This window comes from Rutidosis leptorrhynchoides, chromosome 2 (assembly GCF_046630445.1).
Source record: "Rutidosis leptorrhynchoides isolate AG116_Rl617_1_P2 chromosome 2, CSIRO_AGI_Rlap_v1, whole genome shotgun sequence".
Taxonomy (NCBI): domain Eukaryota; kingdom Viridiplantae; phylum Streptophyta; class Magnoliopsida; order Asterales; family Asteraceae; genus Rutidosis; species Rutidosis leptorrhynchoides.
In genome coordinates, this window is record NC_092334.1 from 348885581 (window position 1) to 348905463 (window position 19883).

The following is a 19883-nucleotide window of genomic DNA, read 5'->3' on the forward strand; positions in this document are numbered from 1 at the left end:
ATCCATTCATGAATGTATCTAAAGCAAAAGTCCAAGCTTTGTTGAAGCGGCAAAACTTCACATTCACATAGGTAGTTCATTTCAGTCATGCACCTGCTATTGCACTTTTTCAAATAAACCATTAAGAAGCTAAACTTCATCCTCACCTTCAACAGGTCCGAGTACATACCTTACCTTGGGATGATACAAAATTTTGTACTCCAAATTTCTAAGTATAAGCCTTCCACATTGAATTCAACTTCTAATTTTCATCAGAAGGGAATTGGGTATCTTATAATTAGAAATTTATGTGGACTTTAAACCCATCCCCACAGCAGACTTGTTCACCAAGTCTCTTGCCAATCCCTTCGTCAAGTGATCGGCTAAATTCTGTTGTGACCTCACGAACACTATAGAAATCACCCCATTCATGATGAGTTCACGAATCATGCTATGTCTGACACCTAAGTGTCTAGACTTTCCATTGTACATCTGGCTATAAGCCTTTGCCAATGTCGCAGCACTATCACAATGGATAGACATGGGTGCTATAGGTTTAGGCCATAATGGTATCTCATGGATCAAGTTTCTAAGCCATTCTGCTTCTTTACCAGCAGCATCTAAAGCAACAAACTCAGATTCCATCGTTGAGTTGGTAATACATGTCTGCTTCTTAGAAGCCCATGAAATAGCACCTCCCCCAAGCAAGAACACCCAACCACTCGTTGAAGAATGATCTTCAATATTGGTTATCCAACTCGCATCAGAATATCCTTCTATTACCGAAGGAAACCCATTATAAGATAAACTATAGTCCATAGTTTTCTTCAAGTACTTCAGTACCCGCCTAATTGCTTGCCAGTGATGAGTACTAGGATTACTAGTATATCTACTCAGTTTTCCCACAGCAAAAGCAATATCCGGCCTTGTACAAGTCATGGCGTACATCAAACAGCCAATCACCTGAGAATACTCAAGTTGTGATACAGCTTCACCTTGATTAGGCATAAGCTTCTCACTTGGATCAACAGGGGTACTCACAGGATTACATTCAAAGCAATTGAACTTTTTCAACACCTTCTCAATATAATGAGATTGACAAATCGAAATTCCTTTGCTTTCACGTTTGATCCTAATGCCAAGGATAACGTCAGCCTCCCCCATATCTTTCATGGAGAATTTTGATGACAAAAATTCTTTTGTTAAATCAACCTGACTTTGGTCAGTCCCAAAGATTAACATGTCATCAACATATAGACAAATTATAACTCCTTTACCAGAATCATCAAATTTACTATATACACATTTATCTGCTTGGTTTAATTTAAAACCACTAGATAAAATCACTTCATCAAACTTTTGATGCCATTGCTTAGGTGCTTGTTTCAAACCATATAAGGATTTCACAAGTTTGCACACCTTACCTTCATTTCCTGGCATGACAAAGCCCTGAGGTTGGTTCATATAAACCTCCTCATCCAATTCACCATTCAAGAATGCTGTCTTCACATCCATCTGGTGAATAACTAGATTGTGAATCATAGCCAAAGCAATCAGCAGTCTAATGGTAGTGATACGTGCCACGGGAGCATAAGTATCAAAATAGTCAATTCCAGACTTTTGTCTAAAGCCTTGAATGACTAACCTTGCCTTAAACTTTTCAATAGTTCCATCCACCTTCATCTTCTTTTTGAAAATCCATTTGCAACCCAATGGTTTACAACCAGGAGGTAGATCAGCTAACACCCAAGTGTTATTGCCCATGATAGAATCTATCTCATCATTAATTGCCTCTTTCCAGAATGCAACATCCTGAGACCTCATTGCTTCATCATATGTTTTAGGATCATCATCAACATTGAAACAATACGAATATTGGGCAGAAACATCATCCCTAGAACCTTCAACTAAGTATAGTTGAAAATCTGGTCCAAATGATTTAGGTTTCCTTTTTCTTTTGCTTTTTCGAAGCTCAAGTGACTGATCAACAGCCTTTTCAGAGACTTCATCATTACAATCCTTATTGATTCCATTGTTACTTGGAATCATATCCTTTGGTCTAGGTATAGATGAAAATCAATTTTCATCAAAGATTGCATCCCTTGAATCAATCACAGAATTGATTGAGACAAACTCATTAGGCTCTATTACATAGAACCTATATGCCTTGGAATGTTCAACATATCCAACAAATATGCAATCTATACCTCTTTCACCTAAACTTTTCTTCTTGGGATCAGGTAGTCTTACAACCGCCCTACAGCCCCATACCCGAAGATAATTCAAGTTAGGTTTCCTTTTATTCCAAAGTTCATAAGGTGTAATCTTGTTTCTTTTGTTAGGAACTCTATTAAGCAAATAACAAGCTGTTAACATAGCTTCCCCCCAAAATCCTTCACTTAAACCCGAATAGGATAACATGGAATTAACCATTTCCTTAAGGACCCTATTCTTCCTTTCAGATATACCATTTTGTTGTGGAGTATAAGGAGCTGTGGTCTCATGGATAATACCAACGGATTGGAAATACGATTGGTCAATGTATTCACCTCCCCTATCTGTTCTAAGTCTTTTAATCAAAGCCTTTTGTTGTAATTCTACTTCAGTTTTAAATATTTTAAATTTATCTAATGCTTCATCCTTAGTATGTAACAAATAAACATAGCAAAATCTAGAAGCATCATCAATAAAAGTCACAAAATATTTCTTGTTCCCTAAAGTAGGAGTAGCATGCAAATCACATAAATCACTATGTATTAATTCCAAAATTTCAGTATCACGATGTACATTTTGAAATGGTTTCTTAGTGATCTTTGTTAACATACACGTTTTACACTTTTCATTGTTCATGTCAAAAACCGATATTAATCCATCTTTAGACATATCTTGCATTCTTTTAAAGTGTATATGTCCTAGTCTAGCATGCCAAAGTGTAGAATTATTTATGCTAGAAGTAGATATAAAAGCAAAATTAACATTCAAGTGATTAATGTTAAGTCTAAACATTCTTTTGCATAAATAACCAAAACCAACAAACATACCATGTTTTGACAAAACAAACTTATCAGATTCAATCACTTGTTTATAACCACAACAATTTAACACACTACTGGAAACCAAATTTTTCTTATTTGTGGTACATGCAAAACATCAAACAACCAAATAGTTTTTCCAGAACTAAAACACAAATCCACACTTCCACGTCCATGAACAGAGGCTGTTGACTCATTTCCCATATGAAGAATTGATCCATCAGTCACGGACTCGTAAGTCTTGAACCAAAATCTATCCTTGCATACATGGGTGGTGGCTCCTGAGTCAACCCACCACGCGACATCATCATCCTGCACAAAATAAGCCTCAGATATATATGAAACATAATAATTCTCATTTGAATTATTAAATATATTCTGACCTTTCGAGTTGTGGTTGTTTAAACCATTTCCCGAACCGCTTGTGCTAGATCCTTTGGCATTATTATTACCAAAAATAACCTTGCAATCCTTTTTCATGTGTCCAGTTTTACCACACTTCCAACAAGTCAATTTAGACTTCTTGTTCGGATTAGCCTTGTTATAACCTTGATGTTTACGTTTGCCCTTTTTGTCATTATTACTAGTGAACTTTTTATGTTCCACCATATTAACAACAGACGTACCAGCAACTTCGTTGCTCTTTGGCTTGTCATTATCCTGCAACCTGAGGGATTCCTCAATACGCAGATGACTACCCAACTCAACAAGAGTTAACTCTTCCTTCTTATGTTTCAAAGAATGTTTAAATTCTTTCCAAGATGGAGGTAGTTTATCAATTATGTTTGAGACTTGAATAGACTCATCCATGTTCATCTTATGTTGTGTGAATTGACCAAGTATATGAATGAGCTCATTGTATTGTTCCAAGACCGGTCTAGAATCGACCATCTTGTAATTATTAAAATTACTCACAAGGAACTTTTTACTAGAAGCATCCTCAGACATATACTTGGTTTCGAAACAGTCCCATAGTTCTTTAGAAGATTCAACATTTAGGTAAATATCAAAAAGGGAATCAGCCATACCATTGAGGATTAAACCTCTCGCGATGTAGTCATCGTTCTCCCACTTGCACCTTTTCCGAATTTGTTCAATAGTGGCATCATCACCATGATCTTCAGGAATTGGTGTGCTGAGTACGTACACCACACTCATGCTGCTCTGAAAGAAGTGCATCTTCTTTTGCCATCTCCTAAAATCAATTCCCTCAAACTTATCAAGTTTGGAGAAATTCGCCGTCATGTGTTTCATCGTAGCCGCCATCGATTATAACGAATAATTACTTTCGATTGTTGGAGGTTTTATTGAAATTTCGTGTAGGGTAAAATAATCGATAGCCGGATAAATCACTGAATCGTGGTATCACTTTCCGAAAGTAATTATTCGACCCTTATTGCCTGGGTTACAGGAATATCACTTTGGGATAAGACAGAGATTAGTTCTTGTTATTGGCAGTAAACAAGAACTCTTTTGCATAAGAGTATTAAGGTGTTTTTCGTATATCTTATTCTCATAAATGATAGTCCTTATTTATAGGCACCCAAAAATAAGTATTATTCCACGATGGAGATGTTTCACTAACTAATTTCGTTTTCAAATCTAAAACAAATCCTTTACAAATCTAAAACAAATCCTTTACATAAAGTTGTTTGTTTTATTTCCAACAACCAAATCTAGGAAATCGTTTTCAAATCTAAAACAAATCCTTTACATAAAGTTGTTTGTTTTATTTCCACGATGAAGATGTTTCACCTAGTGCAGGAATAATACTTCCGTAATCACTCAAATTTGTGATAATGGAAAACCACTTTCGGGTCAGGGCAATCTATCACTTAATGGGTGTACACTCCGTACCTCCTAACCCATTTACAAGTGTAGATTAAATCCCTCAATTACACTAAATTTCCAACAATCAACTCAATAAAGTTAACTTAACTAGATAATAAGTAAACATAGTTTAACTGAATACACAGACGACATTATGAAGTTCACATAAGTACACCCTAGCTAATCCATTGAAAATAAAGTAAACATGAAAGTCTAAGTTAATACATAACCACAAACATTGCCCTTGTTCACCTTATAAACAAAAGTAACATGTTAAAGTGTCACACTACCTTACAAACAAAAACAACATGATAACATAAGGTGAATAATATATTAAAATTTATCCCCAAGGAGAGAGATTAGATAGATTTGTAGTTACAAAAGACACACATAGAATATTTAGACTTAGGAGAAGATTAATAGTTACCCATTAATTTGGAACATTGTGTTTTTTGTCCTCAAGAATAAGAAATACACGTTCGTCGCGCTTGAAAGCAATAACCAATTCATTTCCAGGTTCATATCCATTAATATTCACAAAATGCATCAATCCAAAAGTCACTGCTAAGTTTGGCTTCTTCTTCGTTTTTTCATTTGTTAATCCCTAAATATGAACATTGATATGCCCGAATCGGACGGTTTATTTATGCGGTGTCATTAGGTCACAAAACATCAATTCAGGATAATAACAGAAGAAGTTGATTGTTTAATTTATATATGCTGTGCCTAAATCTATTATTCCTTCATATGGGTTAGCAAGGGAAAATATGACCTAGGGTTGTTCCTTGAGCGGTCGAATTTGAAACGGAGCTTATCTAGATGATTTAGTAATTAAGATGGGTGTGTACACAATTTAGTATCCCAGATTAGTGGCCAGGTACACCTTGTGTGGAGAGGCAGGGTCCTTTTGGTCCTAATAAATTGGCGACTGTTCGGAAAATCCAACAACCAAGTCCAACCGGTTTATTCTAGACACTACCTTATCCGGAATATCAAATTGTATAAAGGCAATAGTTGGGTTGAATAGTTTATATAATTGTAATTAAAATATTAAAGCAATATAATTAAAATAAGCTAGCTAGCATGCAACAGCTAAGGACAGAAGACGTGGTTCACCATGATTTAAGATAACGTAGTGTCGGGATGATTGAGAGACACTCATTGGATAGATATACCTTGGTGTAAACACTAGATTCCCTACTTATTGATTTCTCTATTAGCTTGTCACGAGGAACTAGGCTATCATGATTCTGATCGGATGGACTATGCTCAACTCCCGACGCTTTATCCGGTTTAAGGATATAAGCGGCCCACCTTGGATGCAATGCATACCTTGGGCGCACGAATAAAGTAGCATAGCCATATATATAGAATATCCAACATTTTTTAACACCTTAGTATATCACCCAAGTGAGTGTTTATGATTGTGTTTCAAATTCCTTTCTGTCAATGGTTTGGTAAAATCAAAGGGTGTGTAGACAAATTAGAACATCTGATAGTTCTCGGTCATCCTTAAAGATTTATAAGCTTAGTTTGTATTATAGTGCGTTAAACTCCCATTTATGACTTAAACCAGCCCTTACTTAAATCTACCCAATAAATCCCTTAGTTATCCACCATGTACTAGACTTATAGTGGTTCCATAGCTTCTAACCTTGACCATGCTCAAGTGGTCCTATAGTACATCAACACTGTACTCTAATGTTGCAACAATATTTCCTCGAGTCTTATACTCTTGACCAATATCTTGATATGGTCCTACGATAATTCCCCATGTACTTTATAGTATTTCCGATGGGTTCATACCTTGCCCAATGTATAAACACAGATAATTAATTACCTTATAATTGTCGACTTTATAAAAGGTTTTAATCACGTTTATTGGTGGAAGGACGATAATAACGAGGTTTAATATCATAGACAGAAAGCGAGTACGAAACGATAATCATCCCTAACTAACATTATTAAATCATGGCAAACAATAAAGTAATTACTCACACATCATGGTAACAAGCATTTCTAATATTAATAAATCACAAACATCGAACAAGAATATTATAATAAATTAATAAAAGAAAGGATAGATATTACCGAATAATGTCGGCAGAACAACACTTGTATTTCTTCAAAATATCCATAGCGTTATAATGCTTGATAGCTTCTACTAGTAACTACATACTATTCTCCTATTGATCACTAGAGAGCGACAATAGAGAGATAATTATTTTCCTAATCTATGTACTTTTTCTCTCTCTAGAAACTAGAGAGAGAAAGTAGAGAGAGAACTAATCTCCTATAGATCACTAGAGAGCGACTATAGAGAGATATTTGAGAGAGAAGTAAAGAATTTGTGTGTGTTGAAATGGTGGGATGAAGCCTCCATTTATAGAAAATGCTTGGTGGCAAAATTGTAATTAAATGGCTAAAAAACCCCTGGCAGGCCGTTTGGCAAGGCCGTTTTTGTTACCCGTTTGCCACGGTAAGCCATTTTTTATGCCCGTTTGCTGGTAGGCCATTTTCCCTTATGGCAAGCCGTTTACTGGATCGTAACTTGTCTTTCACCGTTTTCGCTCTAGAATATTCGTTTTAGCTCCGTTTTTGACGATTTTTGCGCCTACGCGTTTGTAATTAAATATCCTACAACATGAGATTAAGTAAATAAACTTTTCCAAAAATTATAAAATATGTTATTTAAACGCGAGTTAATGGTCTTAGCCGGTTTTGTTCATTTTTCCTCTTTTTCACCCGTTTTTAGTGATTCTTGAAACATAGCCTTTTTAATGACATAATCTACCAAATGAAGCAAATAAATGCTTGTTTAGATGATAAAGTCAATTAATTCATCATAAATGGGGCTAATATCGGGGGTAAAAACGTGACTATTTAGCCGTTATCAAACATCTTGATTCACGTCCAAACACTTGTACTTACTTCCATGTTTTAGTTCTGGAATTTCCAGAAAATGATTTGGAATGCGCTGCGATCATATTTCAATAAGAAGACATTAGACAGTTGGGCATACATAAAAGTATGATGTTCTCAAAGTAGGATTCATCAAAAGTTGGTAAATATGTGTAAAATCAAATAATATATAATTCACTAACCCATGTGTGGCCTGCCGGGACATTGAACCTTACGCAATAATTATTGCCTTGAACATGTGGGTCATCTTCATTGAAATCAGATTATGTTTCATCACTGGTATAGTCAGGTTCATAAACAAAATAACTGTAATAACTGTCAAAGCTTTGTTGGTATTCAATATCAGTTACTTCTTGGATATCCGAACTGTTGTCAGACTTTTCGATAACCGGTTGTTTTTTCTCATGATCACATGGTAGACATGATGATGATACCTTCCCCTTTTTAGGTGAGTTATTTTCAATAGGCGAAACTGCGGGAATTTCCTTTCTTACAGCGGTTTTGTAAGGTGTTAGAGGCATGTTATAGGCAGACATTGCTTATGTAATGCAAAACCTTCACAGTTCAGCAAAATAAAGTATAGATCGTGGCTTACACAACCGAATGGATAAAAACCTTCACGGTTTGATGGAAACCTTCTCGGTTCAAACTTTTATTTCACGATAAAAAAATAATCAAAAAACTGAGTTCTGCGTGTTTACAACCCACGCTTTATTAGCTAACAAAATTAAGATAACATCAAAAGAAACTAACAAAAGGATAAACTAGAATTTGAACCAAATTATAATACTTAATCTCCAAGTTTCCAGCTCTTTGCACGTGCTTTATTTCACTCAGGCTCCAGCTGCAAGTCACGGAAATAGGTGCCCAAAGTGACAGGCCCAATCTGCAGCCCAGGGAATGGTCCATACCCGTATATGCATCATCCCCTCCCCCTTTGGAGAGACTCGACCTCGAGTCTAAAGCGGAGAAGTCATCATCAACATAAGGTGAGAGATCCGCCACGTTGAAAGTAGCCGAAACTTTGTAGTGCCCTGGTAGATCGATCTTATATGCATTATCACTAATATGTTTCAAAACCCGAAATGGACCATCAGCACGCTGGTTAAGTTTACCAAATCTGCCTCCTGGAAATCGCTCCTTGCATAAGTGAATTCATACAAGGTCACCCTCATTAAACACCACTTTCTTTCTTCGCAAATCAGCCGTACGTTTGTATGTATTATTTTGAGTGACAATACGATCATGGACCTATTTGTGCAACGACTTAATCTCCTCAGCTCGATCAATACCATCTGTTGGACCTAGACGATTAATTGCATGAGGCAACAAGTCAAGAGGAGTCAGGGGGTTGTACCCGTAAACAATCTCAAATGGGGTTTTTTTGTAGTGCGATTCATGGAACGATTGAAGGCAAATTCTGCTTGCGGTAAGACCAAGTCCCACTATTTTGGGTGGTCCCCAACTAAACTGCGTAATAGATTCCCCAAACTACGGTTCACCACTTCTGTCTGACCATCCGTTTGTGGGTGGTGGGAGCTGCTAAATTTCAACCGTGACCCGATTCGAGCCCATAAGGTTCGCCAAAAATTGCTCACGAATTTCACGTCCCTATCAGATGTTAAAGATTTCGGAACTCCATGTAGTTTAACAATTTCTGCAAAATAAAGTCTAGCAACTTGACTGGCATTAAAAGTCTTGGCACATGGGACAAAATGTGCCATTTTGGAGAATCGGTCGACGACAACCATAATGGAGTCCTTGTGACGCTGTGTTCTCGGTAATCCCAAGACAAAATCAAGTGAGACATCTTCCCACGGACCATTGGGAACGGGCAGCGGGGTATATAAACCGGCATTGGTGCCATGTGTCTTGGCTAGGTGACAAGTACGACAATGGGCAACAATGCGGTGAACATCTCGTACCATGTGTGGCCAAAAGAATTTGTCTTGGATTATTGCTAGAGTTTTGTTCAAGCCAAAATGGCCACCGAGACCCCCACTGTGAGTTTCTAAGACTATCGCATCCCGCAAAGACCCCTTAGGAATGCACATGCGTTTCCCATTAAATAAGTAGCCATCATGTATGAAAAAAGATTTAAAAGCACCTTGTAAACATTGTTCCCAAATACCACTGAAGTCAAGATCATGTTTGGTGACACCCTTATATTCATCAAATCCTTGTAGGCGCATTTTCATGGTAGAAAGAAGGGTGTGTCGCCTACTCAAAGCGTCTGCAACCTGATTATTAACGCCTGCTTTATGTTTGATAACAAAAGAGAATGCTTGCAAGGACTCAACCCATTTCGCATGGCGAGGATTGAGCTTGTGTTGACCATGTATATATTTTAACGACTCGTGATCCGAGTATAAGATAAACTCGGCAGGTAGTAAATAATGCCGCCAATTATCCAATGTACGCACAATCGCATAGAACTCGCGATCGTATGTAGAGTAACGTCTTCGAATGTCATTCAGCTTCTCGCTAAAATAGGCTATTGGGCGTTTGTTTTGGGTTAAAACTCCACCAATTCCCACACCAGACACATCGCATTCTACCTGAAAAACATCACTAAAGTTAGGCAAAACAAGAATCGGGGCTTGCGTTACCTTGGATTTCAAGAGGTTGAAGGCTGAATCGGCAGCCTCAGTCCATGCAAAATGGCCTTGTTTCATGCATTCAGTGACCGGTGCAATGATAGAACTAAACTCTTTGATAAAACGTCTATAAAAAGACGCTAATCCGTGGAAACTCCGGACTTCTTGAATAGTAGTTGGTGTCAGCCAGTGAGTAATAGCAGAGATTTTAGCTTCATCCATTTTTATACCGTCCCCCGAAATAACATAACCCAAAAATATGACCTCTGATGTCAAAAATTGACATTTCTGCTCGTTTGCATACAACTTTTCAGCACGAAGGACATGGAACACTTCACGCAAATGTTGAAGGTGTTGGGCAGTGTACACGCTATAAACCAAGATATCGTCAAAATAAACCACAACAAAACGTCCAATGAAAGGCTTAAATACCTGATTCATAAGACGCATAAAAGTGCTTGGAGCATTCGAAAGTCCGAACGGCATCACCATCCATTCATATAGACCATCGCGAGTTTTAAATGCGGTTTTCCATTCGTCCCTCAGGCGCATATGAATCTGATGATAACCGCTCTGTAAGTCTATTTTAGAAAAAACAGTCGCCCTATATAATTGGTCAATGAGGTCGTCAAACCGTGGAATAGAAAAATGATATTTAATCGTGATCTTGTTAACCGCTCTACTATCGATACACATGCGAAAAGAACCGCCTTGTTTGGGAACCAGTAGCGCGGGCACGGCGCACGGGCTCATACTTTAACGTATCAGACCCTTTGCCAACAACTCAGATACTTGACGTTGCAATTCTTCGAATTCTTTTAGGTTCATTCTGTATGCGGGCTTATTAGGATTGACTGCACCCGGCATGAAATCAATGCAATGTTGAATGTCGCGCATCGGCGGCAGCCCTGGGGGTATTGCATCAGGTAAAACATCTCGGTACTCTGCTAAAAGGGGTTGTACGACATCGGGACTGCCCGCTGTTAGTTCATTACTCTCCTGAACAACTAGTGCAAAAATAAAGGGGCTTGTTTTAGTTGCTAGTTGGAATCCATTATAATTGAGAAAAAGTGTGGGATCAGTAACAGGTGATGTGCGAGTATCCATGGGAGCCAAAACAATATGAAAGCCATCTTTGTGAAAACTATATGTATTTCGGTATCCGTCATGTTTAGTTTGGCGATCGAATTGCCACGGGAGTCCTAACAATAAATGACACGCGTCCATAGGAATTACTTCACACCATACTTCGTCCTTATACTTCTTTCCAATCGAAAATTGTACTAAACAACGTTTACTAACCTGGACGTAATTCCCACGTTTGAGCCACGTGAGTTGGTAAGGTTCAGGATGATCTTCCGTTTCAAGATTTAATTTCTCGACCATATCTTTTGAAACGACATTTTCAAAACTGCCTCCATCGATCACCATGGTACACACCTTTCCCTTTGCGGTAACTTTTGTTCGAAAAATATTGTTACGGAGCCAACCTAGTTCGTCAACAGAGTGAGCAGTTGAACTATTTAGGGCGCAACACATAACTAGTGCTTCACCCTGATCTGCGTAAACAATTTCTTCCTGTCCCACATTGTCTACAACGTCCGAGTGCATTGTGGAATCTTCCATGTCATACTGCGGCTCACTCGTGTCATCCCAAATAGTAATCGAGCGTTTATTCGAACATTCACGTGCATAATGCCCTTTACCTTGACATTTGTAGCATGTAGGAGGTTTATTAGAAGATGTACTCGGTGGTGTTGTTGTCTCAGTATCTACTTTTGGTTTGTCATTTGAGGGAACAAGTGGCTTGACAGGTGGAGATTGGCATACAAATGGAGGGCGGGTTTTCCCCCACTGGAGCTGTTTTTCGACTTTTAAAGCAAGCCGACAAATGTCGGTGTAGGTCCAGTATGGTTGTAATGTTACCACATCCGCTATTCCAGGTTTCAAATTGCTCAAGAATCGTGCTATAGTCTGCTCTTCTGGTTCATCCACATCACAACACATTCCTAGTTTGTCGAATTCGTTGATAAATTCTTCTACGCCCATGGATTGTTGGCGAAGATTATGATAAGAAACAAAAGCATCTTGTCTGTGGTTTTCGGGTAAAAACTTGGCCCGCATCAACTTCTTCATTTTTTCCCATGTTTCGACTTTGGATTTGCGAGCAGTAAGTCGTTGTCTTTTGACGTGATCCCACCAAAGTGAGGCGTGCTTCCGGAGTTTATGAGCAACTAGTTTTACTTTTAACTTTTCGGGAATATCCTTGATGTCAAACACGCGTTCCACCGTGCTTAACCAGTCAATAAAATCGTCGGGGTGTGCTGCTCCATTGAACTATGGAATCTCCACTTTCATCCCAATACTACGTAAAGGATCATCATGCCCTCTTTGATAACCGCTCGGGCTAGCGAACGGGTTTCTGTCCTCTTCCCAACGACCACGAGAAGAAAAGTCAGACACGGAATCATCATCGTCCCGATGGCTATTCATCTCCAATTCTGCGATTCGTTTCTGCAACCTTTCAATTTCAACATATGGATCAGGGTTACTAATTCGTACAGATCGGTAAGCACCACGACGAGGTTGTTGTTCAGCCATCCTGGACTCCTGATACCAAATAATGCAAAACCTTCACAGTTCAGCAAAATAAAGTACAGATCGTGGCTTACACAACCGAATGGATAAAAACCTTCACGGTTTGATGGTGTAGTGACCCGAACTTTTCCATGTTTATATATATTAATTGAGATTGATGTTTACATGATTAAATGTTTCCAACATGTTAAGCAATCAAACTAGTTAAGACTTGATTAATTGAAATAGGTTTCATATAGACAATTGACCACCCAAGTTGACCGGTGATTCACGAACGTTAAAACTTGTAAAAAAACTATATGATGACATATATATGGTTATATATATAGTTAACATGATATTATGATAAGTAAACATATCATTAATTATATTAACAATGAACTACATATGTAAAAACAAGACTACTAACTTAATGATTTTGAAATGAGACATATATGTAACGTTTATCGTTGTAACGACATTTAATGTATATATATCATATTAAGAGATATTCGTACATCATAATATCATGATAATATAATAATTTAAAATCTATTTTGATATTATAAACATTGGGTTAACAACATTTAACAAGATCGTTAACCTAAAGGTTTCAAAACAACACTTACATGTAACGACTAACGATGACTTAACGACTCAGTTAAAATGTATATACATGTAGTGTTTTAATATGTATTTATACACTTTTGAAAGACTTCAATACACTTATCAAAATACTTCTACTTAACAAAAATGCTTACAATTACATTCTCGTTCAGTTTCATCAACAATTCTACTCGTATGCACCCGTATTCGTACTCGTACAATACACAGCTTTTAGATGTATGTACTATTGGTATATACACTCCAATGATCAGCTCTTAGCAGCCCATGTGAGTCACCTAACACATGTGGGAACCATCATTTGGCAACTAGCATGAAATATCTCATAAGATTACAAAAATATGAGTAATCATTCATGACTTATTTACATGAAAACAAAATTACATATCCTTTATATCTAATCCATACACCAACGACCAAAAACACCTACAAACACTTTCATTCTTCAATTTTCTTCATCTAATTGAACTCTCTCAAGTTCTATCTTCAAGTTCTAAGTGTTCTTCATAAATTCCAAAAGTTCTAGTTTCATAAAATCAAGAATACTTTCAAGTTTGCTAGCTCACTTCCAATCTTGTAAGGTGATCATCCAACCTCAAGAAATCTTTGTTTCTTACAGTAGGTTATCATTCTAATACAAGGTAATAATCATATTCAAACTTTGGTTCAATTTCTATAACTATAACAATCTTATTTCAAGTGATGATCTTACTTGAACTTGTTTTCGTGTCATGATTTTGCTTCAAGAACTTTGAGCCATCCAAGGATCCATTGAAGCTAGATCCATTTTTCCCTTTTCCAGTAGGTTCATCCAAGGAACTTAAGGTAGTAATGATGTTCATAACATCATTCGATTCATACATATAAAGCTATCTTATTCGAAGGTTTAAACTTGTAATCACTAGAACATAGTTTAGTTAATTCTAAACTTGTTCGCAAACAAAAGTTAATCCTTCTAACTTGACTTTTAAAATCAACTAAACACATGTTCTATATCTATATGATATGCTAACTTAATGATTTAAAACCTGGAAACACGAAAAACACCGTAAAACCGGATTTACGCCGTCGTAGTAACACCGCGGGCTGTTTTGGGTTAGTTAATTAAAAACTATGATAAACTTTGATTTAAAAGTTGTTATTCTGAGAAAATGATTTTTATTATGAACATTAAACTATATCCAAAAATTATGGTTAAACTCAAAGTGGAAGTATGTTTTCTAAAATGGTCATCTAGACGTCGTTCTTTCGACTGAAATGACTACCTTTACAAAAACGACTTGTAACTTATTTTTCCGACTAGAAACCTATACTTTTTTTGTTTAGATTCATAAAATAGAGTTCAATATGAAACCATAGCAATTTGATTCACTCAAAACGGATTTAAAATGAAGAAGTTATGGGTAAAACAAGATTGGATAATTTTTCTCATTTTAGCTACGTGAAAATTGGTAACAAATCTATTCCAACCATAACTTAATCAACTTGTATTATATATTATGTAATCTTGAGATACCATAGACACGTATACAATGTTTCGACCTATCATGTCGACACATCTATATATATTTCGGAACAACCATAGACACTCTATATGTGAATGTTGGAGTTAGCTATACAGGGTTGAGGTTGATTCCAAAATATATATAGTTTGAGTTGTGATCAATACTGAGATACGTATACACTGGGTCGTGGATTGATTCAAGATAATATTTATCTATTTATTTCTGTACATCTAACTGTGGACAACTAGTTGTAGGTTACTAACGAGGACAGCTGACTTAATAAACTTAAAACATCAAAATATATTAAAAGTGTTGTAAATATATTTTGAACATACTTTGATATATATGTATATATTGTTATAGGTTCGTGAATCAACCAGTGGCCAAGTCTTACTTCCCGACGAAGTAAAAATCTGTGAAAGTGAGTTATAGTCCCACTTTTAAAATCTAATATTTTTGGGATGAGAATACATGCAGGTTTTATAAATGATTTACAAAATAGACACAAGTACGTGAAACTACATTCTATGGTTGAATTATCGAAATCGAATATGCCCCTTTTTATTAAGTCTGGTAATCTAAGAATTAGGGAACAGACACCCTAATTGACGCGAATCCTAAAGATAGATCTATTGGGCCTAACAAACCCCATCCAAAGTACCGGATGCTTTAGTACTTCGAAATTTATATCATATCCGAAGGGTGTCCCGGAATGATGGGGATATTCTTATATATGCATCTTGTTATTGTCGGTTACCAGGTGTTCACCATATGAATGATTTTTATCTCTATGTATGGGATGTGTATTGAAATATGAAATCTTGTGGTCTATTGTTACGATTTGATATATATAGGTTAAACCTATAACTCACCAACATTTTTGTTGACGTTTTAAGCATGTTTATTCTCAGGTGATTATTAAGAGCTTCCGCTGTCGCATACTTAAATAAGGACAAGATTTGGAGTCCATGCTTGTATGATATTGTGTAAAAACTGCATTCAAGAAACTTATTTTGTTGTAACATATTTGTATTGTAAACCATTATGTAATGGTCGTGTGTAAACAGGATATTTTAGATTATCATTATTTGATAATCTACGTAAAGCTTTTTAAACCTTTATTGATGAAATAAAGGTTATGGTTTGTTTAAAAATGAATGCAGTCTTTGAAAAACGTCTCATATAGAGGTCAAAACCTCGCAACGAAATCAATTAATATGGAACGTTTTTAATCAATAAGAACGGGACATTTCAGTTGGTATCCGAGCGTTGGTCTTAGAGAACCAGAAAATTTGCATTAGTGTGTCTTATCGAGTTTGTTAGGATGCATTAGTGAGTCTGGACTTCGATCGTGTTTTCTTTAAAAATGATTGCTTAACATTTTTGTTGGAAACTATATATTTTTAACATATGAATATTATGTGATATATTAATCTCTTAACGTGTTTGATATTATGTGATAGATGTCTACCTCTAGAACAAGTCCCATTGACTCACCTAATAATAATGAAGAGTCAAATGTAAATTGGAATGATTTGTGGACTGATTCACAAGTTCCCGAAGAGGAACCGGAAGGAGAGTCGGAACCGGAAGAAGAATCGGAACCGGAAGAAGAATCGGAACCGGATGAAGAAATAGAACCGGTGGGGGAAATAATAAAACGGTTAAGTAAAAGAAAATCCTCAACCAACCGACCAAAGTTAATTATGGTCAATGGTGTTTCCGCCAAGGAAGCAAAATATTGGGAGGATTACCAATTCTCCGATGAATCGGATTCCGACGAGAATTTCGATGATGTTATAGAAATTACCCCAACTGAATTTAAAAAGGCAAAAGAAAATAATAAGGGAAAGGGCATAAAAATAGAGAAATCTAATTCCAACCCCGATGAACTTTATATGTATCGTCAACCCCCGAAGTCCTTAAGTTGTAACAATGACCCGGGAACCTCTAAACCACCAGGTTTTTCTAAACCAATGTGGACAACGACGGCTCGTATTAGGGGAACATCATATATCCCTAGAAACTTGGCAAAACGAACCAAAACCGAAGAAGAAGAAACGAGCGAGTCGGAATAAGATAGTTGTATTCGTGTGGTGTAATATATGGAATATAGTGTTCTTATGCTTTATGATATATGTAAAAATTGCTTGTATTAATAAGTATTTTTTTTATGAATCTAACTCTTGTCTATTTTACAGTTTAAAAACACAAAATGGATAGACAACCCAATATTTTAAGAGACCTACCCGGAGACATGATTGATGAAATCTTGTCTAAAGTCGGCCAGAATTCTTCGGCACAACTATTTAAGGCGAGATCAGTTTGTAAGACATTCGAAGAACGTTCCAAGAATGTCTTGGTTTATAAGAGACTTTCGTTTGAAAGATGGGGGATATCACATTGGGAAACCCATAAGTTACGATGTGTTTACTTTGACGCATATATTGCGGGGAACCCAAATGCTATTTTACGCAACGGGTTAAGAAATTATTTTGACTCAATATATCCGAATATTGGACTTCGTGATTTAGAAAAAGCGGCTAACATGCAACATAAAGAAGCATGTTATGCTTACGGATTAGTAATGTTCGCTTCTCACCAAAGTGAGAACAAGAACATCGGGCTAAAACTATTAAACAAAACGTTTCCACAAGTGACGGAGTCGGTAATTGGGGTAAGAAATGAGGTTTTTAGATTATTACGGGACTGTTGGACATTACGTAACCCTCGTCCCTTTGATGACGTTACAACACGCTGTCTTATCAACGGCCATAACGGTTATGTTGCACAAGACCAAGGATGGGAAGTAGTCCTAGTAAAACCAGAATGCATGACTTGTTTCTGGACGTATGAATTACGTGTCTTTATTGCCTTTGCTGAATGACTTGTGTACTAGCTAGAATTGTCTTCACAACTATCTTGTATCAAAGTTATTGTGTGCTATATTTCATGCTTTATGTAAAATAAGCGGTATTGTAAGTTTGTAAAATATTGTATAAAAGTTTGAACGCGAAATATTATTATAATCAGTTTTTCATATAGAATTGTAGTAGTTGAATTGTATATTAGCTACTAAGTATGAACTTAACGGGTAGGTACTACCCGAATTTAAACTTATAAAACGCTAATATGAAGAAAAAGCTTTTATAAATGAGTTCATATTATGCTATGAAATACTATTAACTACTCTTAATATTCTGTATGATTAACTTATTCCATTTAACTATTTTGAAGGAAATGGCACCGACTACTCGACACACCGTGAATATGAATGAAGAGGAATTCCGTACTTTTCTAGCTTCAAACATAGCCGCAGTACAGGCTGCGCTACATACCAACAATAACCTTGGATCTAGCAGTACAGGAAATCGTGTAGGATGCACCTACAAAGAATTCACTGCCTGCAAACCTTTAGAATTTGATGGAACCGAAGGACCGATCGGATTGAAACGGTGGACCGAGAAGGTTGAATCGGTGTTTGCCATAAGTAAGTGTACTGAAGAGGACAAAGTGAAGTACGCTACGCATACCTTCACAGGTTCTGCGTTAACATGGTGGAATACCTATCTAGAGCAAGTGGGACAAGATGATGCGTACGCACTACCGTGGTCAGCATTCAAGCACTTGATGAACGAGAAGTACCGTCCCAGAACCGAGGTTAATAAGCTCAAGACAGAACTTAGAGGGTTACGAACCCAAGGATTTGATATTACCACGTACGAAAGACGATTCACAGAATTGTGCCTATTGTGTCCGGGAGCATTCGAAGATGAGGAAGAGAAGATCGACGCGTTTGTGAAAGGATTACCGGAAAGAATCCAAGAAGATATAAGTTCACACGAGCCCGCCTCCATACAACAGGCATGTAGAATGGCTCACAAACTAGTGAACCAGATTGAAGAAAGAATTAAAGAACAGACTGCTGAAGAGGCCAATATGAAGCAAGTCAAAAGAAAGTGGGAGGAAAACGGTGATAAGAATCACCAATACAACAACAACAGCAATTACAACAATAATCGCAACAATTATCCCAACAATCGCAACATCAATCGCAACTACAACAAACGGCCCAACAACAACAACAACAACAACAACAACATCAACTACAACAATCATCCCAACAACAATAATAACCGCAACAACAACAACAATCAGAAGCAACTATGCCAAAGGTGTGAAAAGAATCACTCGGGGTTCTGCACCAAATTTTGCAACAAGTGTAAAAGAAATGGTCATAGCGCGGCGAAGTGTGAGGTCTACGGACCAGGGGTTAATAGAACGAAAGGAACAAATGGTGTCGGAACGAGTAATGGCGGAGCAAGTAGTGTCGGAGCAAGTTATGCCAATGTAGTTTGTTATAAATGTGGAAAACCAGGCCACATTATTAGAGATTGCCCGAACCAGGAGAACACGAATGGACAAGGCCGTGGAAGAGTTTTCAATATTAATGCGGTAGAGGCACAGGAAGACCCGGAGCTTGTTACGGGTACGTTTCTTATTGACAATAAATCTGCTTACGTTTTATTTGATTCGGGTGCGGATAGAAGCTATATGAGTAGAGATTTTTGTGCTAAATTAAGTTATCCATTGACGCCTTTGGATAGTAAATTTTTACTCGAATTAGCAAATGGTAAATTAATTTCAGCAGATAATATATGTCGGAATCGAGAAATTAAACTGGTTAGCGAAACATTTAAGATTGACTTGATACCAGTAGAGTTAGGGAGTTTTGATGTGATAATCGGTATGGACTGGTTGAAAGAAGTGAAAGCAGAGATCGTTTGTTACAAAAATGCAATTCGTATTATACGAGA

General features: G+C 36.9%; 1 protein-coding gene across 1 annotated transcript; it reads right to left on the reverse strand.

Annotated features, from left to right (window-relative positions):
- Positions 1-11116: 11116 nt before the first annotated feature.
- LOC139888910 (uncharacterized) lies at positions 11117-12496 on the reverse strand. The gene has a single exon (XM_071871891.1). It carries the CDS (start codon positions 12494-12496, stop codon positions 11117-11119), a length of 1380 nt encoding a protein of 459 aa, XP_071727992.1.
- Positions 12497-19883: the final 7387 nt, after the last annotated feature.